Here is a 14,289-nt window from a genome sequence, read left to right as displayed (position 1 = left end):
ATTTACACACCCCAGCAAATTCAGATGTTCCAATAATCTCTATCTCTATAGGTGTATAAAATCAAGCACTTAGGCATGCAGACTGCTTCTACAAACATGTTTGAAAGAATGGGTGGCTCTCAGGAGGTCAGTGAATTTAAGCATAGTACAGTGATAGGTTTCCACCTGTACAATAAGTCCATCCGTGACATTTCCTTGCTATTAAATATTCCACGGTCAACTGTTAGTGGTATTATAACAAAGTGGAAGCAACTGGGAACAATAGCAAATAGCCACAAAGTGGTAGACCACGTAAAATGACAGAGCAGGGTCAGCGCATGCTGAAGCGCACAGAAGTTGCCAACTGTCTTTAGAGTCAATAGCTACAGACCTCCAAACTTCATGTGGCTTTCAGATTGGCACAACAACAGTGCGTAGAGAGCTTCATGGAATGGGTTTCCATGGCTGAGCAGCTGCATCCAAGCCTTACATCACCAAGTGCAATGCAAAGCGTCAGATGCAGTGGTGTAAAGCACACAACCACTGGACTCTAGAGAAGTGGAGACGTGTTCTCTGGATCGACGAATCACGCTTCTCTGTCTGGCACTCCGATGGATGTGTCTGGGTTTGGCGGTTGCCAGGGGAACGGTATTTGCTTGACTGCATTGTGCCAGGTGTAAAGTTTGGTGGAGGGGGGATTATGGTGTGGGGTTGTTTTTCAGGAGTTGGGCTTTGGCCCCATAGTTCCAGTGAAGGGAAATCTTAAGGCATCAGCATACCAAGACATTTTTTTTATTTTACAGAAATATATGAGAATGTCATGCTCCCAACTTTGTGGGAACAGTTTGGGGATGAGTGAGTTTGGGGTGGAGGAACTTGACTGGCCTGCACAGAGTCCGGATCTCAACCCGATAGAACACCTTTGGGATGAATAAGAGCGGAAACTGCAAGCCAGGCCTTCTCGTCCAACATTGGTACCTGACCTCACAAATGCGCTTCTGGAAGAATGGTCAAACATTCCCATAGACACACTCCTAAACCTTGTGCACAGCCGTCCCAGAAGAGTTGAAGCTGTTATAGATGGAAATGGTGGGCCAACTTAATATTGAACCCTACGAACTAAGACTGGGATGCCATTAAACGTCATGTGTGTGTAAAGGCAGGCGTCCCAATACTTTTGGCAATATAGTGTATACACACACATACACAGTGCATTAAGGACTACTTCCAGCATTTTAAAACAATCTACTGAGACTGACAGTTACTGTGGAAAACTATTCCACATTTGTAAAGTTGTTACGGTAAAGAAGCCTTTTCAAATGTAGAGATTAAATGTATTTTCCTTTATTTGCAGAACAGCTTTCCATTAGGCTAACTCTACAGACAATGTATGTATCTATACTTTAAGTAAAGCACAACCATCATTTGGCACTACTAACACAGATGGGAGAACTTGTGTTTCTAATGAGCAATTGAAACTAACTCCATGTAGATTCCTTACGTTTTAGGAAGGCTATACTGTGCCTCACAAACCAGCAGATATAGAGTTGGCCCGTGATTTGCATGGCTCTGTCGAATATCCTAAATTAATTGTGAGGAAAGTGAGACATTTAGATACTTTGTTTTACAAAGGCCATGCTGTGCTTTGCACGATTTTAGTGGAGGAATTACTGGTTCCTTTGAGTCCACCTTCCCATAACCTGTCAGGTTATAATTTTTTGTTGGTCCCCAGGTCCTATTCTATAAATACCATGCTTTCCATCCACTGAATTGATGATGGCCAACAAGCTTGGCCAACAAGCTTGAAACAAATTTAAACAGTTTGGAATAAATGGCTCTGTAATGTTTGGCTGTATCTGAAAACCAACAATTCTGGATGCACAGCTAGCACAGGGGCAAAAATGAAGCGATTTATATTGATGTAAACAGAGAAACAAACATTTTAAAACTATAACGCAAATTGATAAAATTACTCACGGTAGACTATGCAACTCATTCAAAACCCTTTCTACTTGCTATCTGAATCAATTTTGTGAAATTCTGTGTTCTACAGATATACACTTTGTTATGATTACCATTATTGCAGTATTTTCTAATCATGTTTGCATAAATCAAACACACATATGCTTAGCAGGCAAATACACACACAAACACGGAAACACACATCCAAACAGGCTCCCATCTCCTCTTCTACTCTTTTCCTAGGCCTAGCACTACACAGACTTTTAGTAGCTAAATCAAACTACTAAAATCCTATGAAATTGATCTCTTATGCAGCAGTTCATGTTCATTTAAGGCCCCATTCACATTTAAAATGGGGACAATTGCATTAATATCATGAATTGTTTACTTGTGAATATGGGCCCTAATGTGAGCTGCTACCAACTGAGTTATTGATCTAGCAAAACTATTAAATGTAGCAATTTAATTTTATGGCATAAACGGTTTGCAATTATTCTCCTCTCTTCTCCTCCATAGAGGGGATTAATCACTAAAAAAAAACACAGTTTTGGGCGATTCTTATGCGATTTTTAATGATCCAGTATACACCATGGGCTTAATCCTAAGAATAACCCAACAATCTTCTGCAGGAGCAGAAAATAGTGATTTAATCTTTATGAGATATTTTCTGTTTGAAAATCACTCATGTAGCACTACTTGTCTTTTCCCAGTTTACCATTGGAGACACTAAAGCTGGCCCCACACTATTAGATATTTTTTTTTTTATTCAGTCTGACAGGGCCAACCATTTAGCGAATTTCACTCAGTGTATGGCCGGCTAAAGGGAGGTGGGCAGGGATTAGCACTACACTAAGCACTCAAGTAAACTAAGTCTATGTGCTTCAGCTATTTTTTTTACTCGGACAACTATATGAGGTCAGGTGTAGATGTGGGATGTGGGGCCCCAGGCACAAGACCTAGTACCATAAATATGTCTTGTAACTTTCGGACACATGATCCAGCTATTCTGCTTCCTTTTTCAAAAGATGTAGCTTAGGAGGAAGAATTTCTGTAGATCAGGCTGGTAATTTGAGTTTGTTATGTTACACTTAGAGGAAATTTGCTCTGCAAAACATTTCATAGTTATGACATATGAAGGTATTATGCTGTCAATCAGGAATGAGAGATGGAGAGATGCTGATATTTCTGGAGGGCTGGCACCTTTCTGCACATCATGTCAGTTGAAGCAACCGCACTAATGGTAAAGTAAGTTTTACATTTTTAATAAAAACTGTTCCTATTTAATGCTTTAACCTTAGCCGGCCCCCTAATTAACTCCTTCTTCCTCAACAATTTTTTTAAATTTGCTTAAATTGGTTTTTCTTGTCATATGTTATCTTGTCATATGTTAACATTTTCATCTATTTTTTTTCATTATTTTCTGTAGTGTTGCATTTCAAAAATAGACAACTTAAAAAAGCCTTTAATTACATAGTTACATAGTATTTGAGGTTGAATAAAGACACAGGTCCATCAGGTTCTACCTTTGCATGTCTGTGTGTGGTGTGTTGTGCATGCATGTGTGTATATGAGTCCCTGTGTGGTCTTAGTTTAGAGTACCTGGTCAGAGTACCTGGTAGGGCGATTATGCCTTGTTCTGTATCTATTCTGGCCTGAAGATATACAAGGTCCTGAGTTGGAACCAGATGGCTTTTCTCCCAGTTCACTATCCATCCAAATTCTTCAAGACTTTGATTTAGCAGGAGGATATCGTCGTGATAATGATATATGTAAACTCCACTTCTCTGAAACATGGCGACCAGAGCCAGAAGAACTTCCGTAAAGACTCTGAGATGTGGTGAGACCGAAAGGTAGGTAAATAAACTGAAAGTCCATTTTTGCCACAGAGAAACAAAGACATTTTTGAAAATCTGTATTAACCGGGACAATTGATAATAGCCAGTCTTCCAGTTAAACCACTTTCAGGATCGTTTGTAACGGTTCCATTTTGAAACGTTCCTTTCTCACATACCTGTTGAGATATGTCAGATCGATTACAGGCCTCCAGTCTCTTGTCTTTTTCTGTACTAAGAAGAGTGTTGAATAGATGCCTGAATAGCATTCCCGGTGGGGCACCAGCACAATAGCTCCTTAAGCTAATAAGTTCTCTACATAAGTCAGAAGTGCCTTTCTCTTGGTGCTGCACAAAGGCATCTTTTTTGGCAGAAAGCACATCCTGGGTGCTGTTCCAAATTTCCAAGAGTGACCCACTGAGATAGTTTCTAGTACCCAACGATCCGTAATACTGTCCGCCCAGATTCGCTGAAATTTGGAGAGCCTTGCTCCCACTTGGCAGGTTTAGGCGTGTGAACCATCAAAAGGACTTTTGTGTAGTCTGACCCGATGTTGAGAGTCTTCTTCTGCCTCGATGAAAAACCAGAGCTTCAAAATTATTTTCCTGGCCTGTAAGTTCTTTCCTGTGATGCTTTTCTGAAAAGCGCATTCTTCAGCCTCATCAACCTTTTATCTTGAGGAATAAACCCCGATTTACCACCAGTAGCTCTTACAATCGCGGTGTCTAGCTTATTACCGAACAGGGACTGACCCTCAAACAGAATTTTTTTTTACCTACCTTGTTTTGATAAAGGGTATGCAACCCATGGTCTAAGCCAAAGGGTTCTTCTCCCGGTAACTGCTGCTAGCATTACTCTTGACAATGATTTTATCATGTCAATGGAAGCCTCAGGGACAAATGTAGATGATAGCTTGATGTGCCTAAGAATAGCTGAAATCTCAGGTTTACTGAGATCGTCCAGCATTGCCGTCTCTAGGTTATCTGCCTAAACTTCCAGGGCCTTCGAAGTTGTCGCTACCGCAACTGCCGGTTTACAGGCTCCTCCTGCCAGCAAATAGATCTCTTTAGGATCCAAATCTACCAGTATGTCCAGCACATCCTTAAATAAAACCGCATTGTCTAATGGTAATGTAACGTACCTTGCTAGCCTCATTGGGGCCGCATCCACAGTAGGAGACGCCTCTAAGTATTTAACATCTTTATTTTTAAAAGGGTATATCTGTTTTTAAAAAATGACTTTTTCTCAACTTGACCCCACTCATCAAAAATATTGTCTTTTTATTTCTTCCATAAAAGGGAAAACAACATATTTATTTCTTAACATGCCCAAAGTATCTTTTCTTCTTCTCCGGCTGCTCCACCGGATCCTCCCAAAGGGCCTGTCTAACTGCCCTAATGAAGGGCTGAACTAAAGCGAAATCAAGGCCTTTGAATTGGTCAGCCTCTTCCTCTGAAGACGAGCTACCTGAATGCTCCCCAGAGATATCATCCTTCCACGCAGCAAGACATGTACCCAAGGTACCTGACACAGGATCTGGGTGTGGTAGTGCAGTTGCAGGTCAATCAGGCTGTTGTTTGAAAGCAAACTCTTTTAAAGTATCTTGAGAAACCTTTTTCATCAGTGAAATGGCTTGTAAATTAGCAGTTTCTTTGTCTCTCATTGCCTCAATAAAACATGCCTCACACGCTTTCTTGCCAGGTGGGGCTGGGTTAGGACATACCCAACATTTACTTGGAGGGGGTTTACTTGGAGAGTGATGCCGTTTACAACATGTACTTGGAGAGTGATGCCGTAAGTCAGAGGTGTATGGGGGTAGTTGCTGGCAATTGGAGGGAGATCTATTACGCATATCTCTGTCTCTGTGCTGGGAATAAATTCTATCCCTGGAGGGAGACCTGCACCTGATGGATAAGAATGACCTTTGTTCATTCCTGGAAGAGCGAGATAGTTCCTTTGAAGATCTGGGTGGGCTGTGATTGCAGCAATACACGAATTAGAAGTCATAACTCGAAAAAAATAGGTAAAAAGATGTGGGGAGTAGCCGCCTACCTACTCTGGTCTTTTTGGGGGGTTAGCTTGTCTGACATCATGCTATAAAAACAGGAGTGCCATTAGGAGAGAGCAGGCATAAATAGTGTTTAAATGAGCCTAATAAAAAAGGCATACCTTCCTGAGCAGAATGGTTGGTAAGGCAGCAACCGATAGGAGCAAAAAATCCACACAATTGCATAGCCAGCATAAGCACCGACAGACCTGTCAGCTGCAGAGTTTAAATAGACTGTCGGAGAAAAGGCTCCGCCTCCCCCATCACCGCCATCAGCCGACTTGCGCATGCGCCATAGGTGTCTCCTGAACTTCCTCCCGAAGGGAGCAGATTAGCTGACACTGCCCCGCGTTCCACACACACACCAGCCGGCCGCTTGGAGAGAAGAAAGAGGACATCGTACAACAACAACCCCCATTTTTCTCTGCAATTTATGCAGAATGACAGATACCCTCTGGAATGGCTTCACCGGGACTACACGCCCATGATAAGAGGGTGGACAGCAAGAGATTTACGCCTGCAAGGTAAGTGAATTGCTCCATCCGAAACTGTAAAGGAAAGAGGAACAAAAGAGGAACAGAAGGGCTTTTGGGAAGGTCAAATTTATGAGTTACGATCCTGTTAAAGGGGAGGAGGGTGGGATTAACCCATTTGTGTGCTGCCATGGAGCTGAAAGGAAACATACATTTACTTTTTGTAATAATGTTGTGGGGTTTGGAAACAAATGATCAGGCATGTGCATGGGATTCTGTTCACATGACATAAACTTTCAGTTTGCTTTGAATACTGCTGATAATTACTCTAGGTGACGGAGCCCAGAGTATTTAATGTTCCATTGCTGGTAAACACTAGCAATAGCTTATTGTCGGGTTGGATTTCATCCAACGGAACCTGTAGACCGACAATCTTGTGTTTCCAGAAGCAATACCATTATTATAAAAAAACATTTTCATGCTTTACTGGTTGTAAAATGGCTTTGAATATTATTACATGTGAGATGACTATATTTCTACTGATAAGAAACAAACGTATGATCAATAACTTGGACAGCGACAGCGACATTAAATTCTAGCATTGTATATTTTGCATGTGTAATTATTTTTTTGGTGTTACGTTATTGCTTTCCTTAAAGTGTTATTAAAGTGTTATTAAACCTTTTTTTTTTTAATTAGGAGGCTCACACTTACATGAATTTACTATTCTTCTTCTTTAAAGTTTTTTTATTTCTTCCTCCTCTAGCTGGTCCCCAAACCACTAGCCCACATGGCCTGTCTGCAGGTGTCTCCATCAGCTAGCCGGCTGCTGAAGAGACACCTGTGTGCACACATTTCTGGCTGTGGCCATGCCTAGCTTTGTACGTCCACAGACACACACTGCATGCAGCAAGCCACGCCCCTGCTCTCTCCACCACCCTTCTCCCAACAGATTGACCGACGGAAGAAGGAGCCTATTGATCCACTGCCCTCTGTACACTCCTACATAATTTGGGAACGCCGGAAAGGGCCATGGAAAGGTGCTGGGCATTTTTTACCTAAATTAGGGTAGCACACTTTATTTTTAAAACCAGAGGTAATAGGCCTGAATTGACCGTTGAAATAGCAGTAAAAAAAAGAGCTAAAATCTATAGGAAATTGTATTCTTGCAAAAAAACGAACAAAAAACCCCAAAACATATGATTCTGCACTACAGAGCCCAATGGGAACGACACCTCAATTGGAAAAGTTGGCAGCAAAAGGCAGGCCCTTCTCATTCCTCAAGGGTGCACAACAGTCACTTTTATTTAGAGAGCTTCTAATGCACCATTTTCCTTATCCTTATTCATCAAGGATGCATAGCAGCCACTTTCTTTTACAGTGCTGCTTATGTGCCCCTTTCTCCCGCTCCGGCGCAAGAAAGCATAGCAGCATTTCCTCCTCTCCCTCCTCTCCACTTTCCTCCCCCCTTCTTTTCTCTCTCTACTTCCCTTCACTTTTCCCTTTCTTTCTTTTTCTCTTTTTCCATTGTATTGCTGGTGGTTGTATCCCCTTTCGCTCTTTTACCTTCCTTATCTATCACTATGGAGTCGCTCTTTAGAGCTGCAATGGAAAAGATTCCTGCTCCTGTCAATCAGTCCACAGAATGCTTGCTTAAAAGGTTTGGAGTCCCGTCTCCCAAGAGTCCCACATACCAATGTTTTCCTGTTCCTCCTCCTCCTTTTCTGCTAATCCCACGATAGGTTGCTGGCTGCGAGGGAGGAGAGATGTGGTTCTGGCATGGAGGAGTCTAGCAAAATCAGAAAAGTCTGCACACCCGGGGGGCAAGGCTTACCCATGGCGCCGCGAAGACGCGTCTTCTTGGAGCTCTGCATCCGCCGGCACTGACCCACTCTCCAGGTGACGATATTATCCCTCTCTTTGCATGTCACGGCCACAGGGCAGCCAGGTGCAACTCCAGAGCTCCCGACAGTCCGCCCCGACAGGATTCTTTGCCCCCGCTGACCCCTCGAGCCGGGTAGGTGGATCGTCGCACATGGCGACTACCCGATCGGCGGCAGCAGGCCCCACTCCTTCTAAAGCCAAGTGCAAGGTGGCGGCACCTCTAAATGACGGGGCGGAGCGGACCCGCGATCGGGACCGGCCCCCATCCCCGTTGGAGGCTATGGCAGCGACGATCGTGGCGGCCCTCAGGCAGGAAGTGCAGGAAATTGGGCAGCGAGTGACATCCCTAGATGGACGTGTGTCCACATTGGAAGAATCTACGGCTTCTCTCACACAACGGATGTCGGCCCACTCAGATATGGGCACACAGATCACAACGGCTTTTCTCAGACTGAATGACGGCGAAAACCGCAACAAATGCAACAACCTGCGGCTGCAAGGTATCCCTGAAGCTACAACCTGCGATCCACAGTCCTGGCAATTCTCAACCATTACCTGGATAAACCCCCTGACGCGGTCATGGAATTGGATCGGGTACATCGAGTTCTGGGAGCTCCCTCACAGGCCACTGTCAACTCCCCGCCTCGTGATGTCCTATGCCAGGTCCACTTTTATGCGATCAAAGAGTAAATCTTGCGGCAAGCCTGGCACAAGGGGCCAATGTACTTCGATGGGGCTCCTATCCACATCATGCCTGACCTATCCAGACATACCCTCTGCATGCGACGATCCCTGCGGCCCTTGCTGGAGATCATCCGCTCCTCGGATGCCTCATACAGATGGGGGCACCCTTTCCATCTTATTGTGTGGAAGGGCGACGTCACATTCCAACTAAACCATCCTCAACAGCTGCCGACTATGTTCTCTTTCCTGGGGGTGGAGGCTATACCTATTCCGAACTGGCTGGACTTCTCCGAGGATCGACAGTCACCTGCCCCGCTCCCGCATGGAGCCCCCAGACCAGGGAGGTCCCGCAGCCGAGCCAGACGGCGCCCAGCACCTGGCCCTTCCCACACACGGAGCGAAGCCTGATGACCCATACTTCTGGTTGCTGAGTCGCAACCCCAGGTGTTTTTGTTACAATCCTTGTGTTTTACTGCTGTTTTAAGCGGGAACTGTCTCTTGTGTTGCTGTACCATTATAATCACTGAGGTTGGCCCCCTTTTGGACCTTTACCGGACCTAAAGTTTGGTCCTGTGGAGGTCTCAAGGACGGCCTCCTTGTCACTGCTATTCAAGCGGGTGGGGGGACACCTTTTACATTCCCATACGGTTCTTATATGCAGCCCTCATGGGGGGCACAGGGATACAGGTGGCGCAATTGGAGTTGGGGATGCAGTCATGGAGTGACCCCTGCACGGGGGGCTCGGGGGCGGCGTCCTCTCCCCTCATGGGCATCCAGGACACGGTTACTGGGGACTACTCTGTTTTACCATGCCTTGAACAATGACGTGGGGTTATGTTGCCGAGTTGATGCATCTCCTATACTGCTGTTGTTTTGACCACTGTTTTGTTACAACTTTACCCCCATAGGATATGCGTTCACACCCTAGTTGTACAGGGGTGTTCGCAATTTCAAGGTTTTGGCTGACCTGTAGTCAGTGTCAGCGACATTTTCTTCTTCCGACTTTTCTTACATATGCTCTACTTCCTTCTTTCTGTTTCTCCTCATTTCGCTCTTGTATCTTGGTCTCTTTCCCCTCCTCCCCCCCTCCTTTCCTTTTCAATCTCACCTGCCACCGGGCCCTGTGCATACCCGGTGGCGGGAATGGCTCCGCTCTCAATATATTCCCTGAATGCCAGGGGCCTGAACATCCCTGAAAAACGCTCTAGGCTGCTATCTGACTTGCGGGAAGCTAGGGCACAGGTGGCCTTTATTCAGGAAACACACTTCAAGATAGACGAGGCTCCCAAATTGGTCAATAGAGATTATTCAGTGGTGTATTATGCTGTGTCCCCGCTCTCCAAGTCTAAGGGTGTGAGCATCATGAGCTCCAGGTCGGTGGGTTGGACTTGTGTTGACCAACTAGTAGGCGAGATGGGTCGATATCTGGTGGTAAAGGGACGCTTAGGCGGGATCATGGTGACGCTGGCCAATGTGTATCTGCCCAACTCTGACCAGCTCCAGTTTCTAGACTTTTAACGTTGCCCTAGACCCTACTGTAGATACCTCCAGCTCAAATTAGCCCTCCAGCAACTTCATCTTATGGACGTGTGGCGGACCCTGTTCCCTGAGGGACGAGATTTTACCTACTACTCGACAGTCCACCAATCCTACTCGACGATTGATTACTTCCTGCTTCGCCACGCGGACCTGTCTAAGGTTCTCTTGGCAACTATAGGTTCACCTCTTCTATCCGACCACGCCCCGTGGGGACGTATCGACTTCACTGAGGGACTATTTCCGTACGAATGGCGAAGAAAGTGCTGACCCTCTGACTGTGTGGGAGGCACACAAATGTGCCATATGGGGCGTCCTCATCAAACACGGAGCGCGACGGAAACGGGAGAGTAATGCCCAAACCGAGGCCCTGCTAGACCGTCTCCGTAGACATCTCAGTACATAAGAAATCCCTCGCAGTGGTGACCTACAGGGAACTAGTGCAGGTTCGAGAGACTCTCAATGCTCATCTATTCGTGTAATGCGCCTAACTACTCTGTCAGGATCTCAACTGCAGAGTCGGGTTGCATCAACTGGAGCACGTCTCCTAGTTGATTGAATTTCGTAATGGGTGAAATCAGTCGGAGCTTCAGTGCCACTCTCAATCATAAAACGGAGAGTTTTGAAGCTACCAGCATCATTTATCACCGGATGTAAACTGAAATCATATTTAGCACGAAAGTAATTCTCGATATCATATAAGTACAATTTGTAATGGTAGGAATGCAGCACACGTCACATGGAGCAGTACATGGAATACCAGTATGAGGTTGATAGCAGTATGTGTGAGCAGTTAATACAGCAGTTATAGGTACATGCCCATTATGAGCACAGTATACACAGCAGTGATGGCAAAGCAGGTTTTTCCTAATAGCAGTAATGTACCAATCACTACATGCAGCTGGTAAAAGTAATGGTAGCAGTCTCTAGTACCAGAGCACACTGACAAGGGGTACTTGCGGTATTGTGAAGAGAGATCCTTCCACGGGTAGATCCCAAAACAAGGTTGTAGGGGAGAGGTTCCCTCCGTCTGCTGATTGTAGGTTCGTTCCAGGGGAGATAGCAGGGCGCACACTCGTTTAGTGGAACGCCGCTGCTATGCTCTTCCCCTGTATAAATAGGGCCGCCTTGATTGGACAGGGTCTGCCGGCCGTTGCGTTCCACTGTGGAACGCAAGCCACGCGTCTCGCTATGGAACACGTCGGCGTTGCGCTCCAGGGTGGAACGCAAGACGCCGAATCCATTACAATTCGTGAGAGTTAAGAGGCGCGCCACGTGGGGACGAAGGACTTTTTATGAGCATGCCAATAAACCAGGCAAACACTTAGCCGGAGCCTTACGTGGCCCGAAGTGTAAAACTTTCATCTCGCACCTAACTTCCAGACAGAGCTCCCAACTTACGCTTTCTGCAGACATGGCGGAGGAGTTCTTTGACTTTTATCGCCGACTGTACAACCTGCAGCCAGATCCCCTTTTACGGGAAGCACCGGCCCGATTGGCTGCGGTGGATTTGTACCTTCGACAATCCAGTCTCTCTACCCTCTCAGTGGAGGAAAAGGAGGGACTGGATCTTCCCATCTCCCCCGAAGAACTGCTGGTAGCGATACACCAGTCCAAGTCGGGTAAAGCCCCGGGATCGGACGGGTTCACGATCCCGTACTACCGTGGGTTTCAGGACCTCATTTTTTTTAAAGCCTACAACTCCATACTCGTGAACCATCCTGTCCCGGCGGACTCCCTGAGGGCACACGTCGTGGTGATTCCTAAGGAGGGGAAGGACCCCGCGCAATGCTAATAGCCCTACTTAATACTGACCTTAAATTGTTCGCGAAAATCCTAGCAAACAGGCTCTCGCCTGTCATACAACGATTAGTGCAAGATGACCAAGTGGGGTTTGTTTTGACTCAGGAGACCAGGGATAGCACCACTAGTGCCCTTAAAGTCATACATGGGGCTCGCTCCACCTCCTCCACGCTGATGATCCTATCCACAGATGCCGAAAAGGCGTTTGACATGGTGGACTGCATGTTTTTGCGGTCCACCCTTCAACACATCGGACTTAGCCCAAACATGTTAACATGGCTGCTCGCCTTACAGTATACTCTCACCCTACAGCGGCGATACGGGTTAATGAGACCAGATCTCCCTATTTCCCCCTCACGAATGGTACGAGACAGGGCTGCCTCTTATCCCTTGTCCCGATGGTACGGGGTCCCACGCGTTCTACACAAGATGAACCCAGCCATTCCCGATGTTTGCTGGAGATGCGGCTCACCAGGGGGTACTATGCTCCATATTTTCTGGAGCTGCCCCTCTTTGACCAGATTCTGGACAGAGGTGGGAAACATCATCAATAACCTGGTGACTCCGGAGCTGGATCCGGCGGTGTTCCTACTGCACATGAGCAAGCTAACACGACGTCAATACAGAGCATCCCTGTCTGTTAATTTGCTCAATGCCGCAAAAGCCTGCATCCCAGCACTCTGGAGGTCGACCCTGGCCCCATCAATGTGCCTATGGCTCACAAAGGTCAACGAGATCTATCTTATGGAGGATCTCACGTCCACTGTCCATAACACGGAGGAGTGGTTTCGCACCACTTGGAGATCATGACCTCGGAGGGTTAGGCTCTGGGGCACTTCTGGGGAGGGGAACCTGTGCCCTGGTCTTCTATCAAGTCTTGGGCCTGCCCAAAGGGAGCCTACAGCTGGATTATTCTTTTCAGGGGTGTTATGGGACACGCAGGTCCCTCTCTCCCACGCTCCACTCCCCTCTCTCTGTTCTACTAACCTTTACCTGCCTGGTACTTCAAACCTTCCCTTTTCTTCTTCTATCTACTTCACCCCTCGGGGTACTTGCCCTATTCGCCTTATTCTCAGAATGTATAATGTACTGCAGTAGCATTGATACAGTGCTTGGGGCTCAGTGCCTACCTAGTGTCAAGCGTTTCTGTGCTCTACACCAAATATGTGAGCTACGACAGGTAGGCCCTTTTCAAAGCACAAATATTACATAATATAAGGCGACCAATACATACACTTGAAATATGTTGTGTAACGTTTCTGACCAGTGGCAGATATTATGTTTTTTCTTCAGGATGAACTATACTGCTGCGCCACTGAATCTTGATGCAGCCTGACTCGTCTGAGATTTTGTTGAACTACTTGCTATGTTTGTTCTCTCATTGCAAATGCGTAACCACTGACTGCCTGCATGCAGTCCTTTATGATACGTATGAGTGTCAGATTACTATTTTGTTTAATAAACGCTGATTTCAACAAAAAAAGTCTGCACGCCCTTCTAAACCATGGGGGAAGGGCAGACAGCTTGAAGAGGAGAGGGAAAAATCAACTGCATGATCCCATGGCCATATGCTGCCCATCCTTCCCCAAATTTTCCTGAAAAGGGGAAAACAAACAGAGGTAATCTGTATTGAACTCTCTGCTGTCATAAACCTAATGTTGTGTTTGTGCCTATACACATTCATTTCACACATGTTATTTACTATATTTACACATTTACAAAATAAATGTGGCCATTTTCTCTGCCCCCATATAATCTGTTGGAAAATGACTGTCCCTTTTCACTTCCTCCTCCTCCTCAAGGGTGCATTGCAGCCATATATTTTAGGCCTATTAATGTGCCCCTTTCCTTCTGCACCTCCATTTCAAGAGCATGATTCCAAAAAAAAAAGTCAGAAAAATTGTACTGGCACCATGCATAGTATGTAAGCACTTTTACTAGTCTCCGTGGGATTCATCAGGCAGGTTTTTTTTTTTTAGCAAATAGTCTTTATTTGAATTTTATGAATAAGAAAAATACAATAAGACATTTTAGTCTGACCCCGTTATTAATACCCATACGTTGCATAACCTTGCAGAGCCAGTTCCAG

General features: G+C 45.7%; 1 protein-coding gene across 1 annotated transcript in view; it reads right to left on the bottom strand.

Moving 5' to 3' along the window:
- Positions 1–6,109, bottom strand: part of ATP8B3 (ATPase phospholipid transporting 8B3) — an 81,572-nt gene extending 75,463 nt beyond the window's left edge. The window contains exon 1 of the mRNA XM_018563726.1: positions 6,030–6,109. Within this exon, the coding sequence (XP_018419228.1) occupies positions 6,030–6,109 (80 nt within the window). The remainder of the gene's footprint in view (positions 1–6,029) is intronic.
- Positions 6,110–14,289: the final 8,180 nt, after the last annotated feature.

This window comes from Nanorana parkeri, unplaced genomic scaffold (assembly GCF_000935625.1).
Source record: "Nanorana parkeri isolate BGI_ZX_2015 unplaced genomic scaffold, ASM93562v1 scaffold690, whole genome shotgun sequence".
In the NCBI taxonomy this organism is placed as follows: domain Eukaryota; kingdom Metazoa; phylum Chordata; class Amphibia; order Anura; family Dicroglossidae; genus Nanorana; species Nanorana parkeri.
Note: the sequence above shows the minus strand (reverse complement) of the source record. Positions and strands in the feature narration are given on the sequence as shown.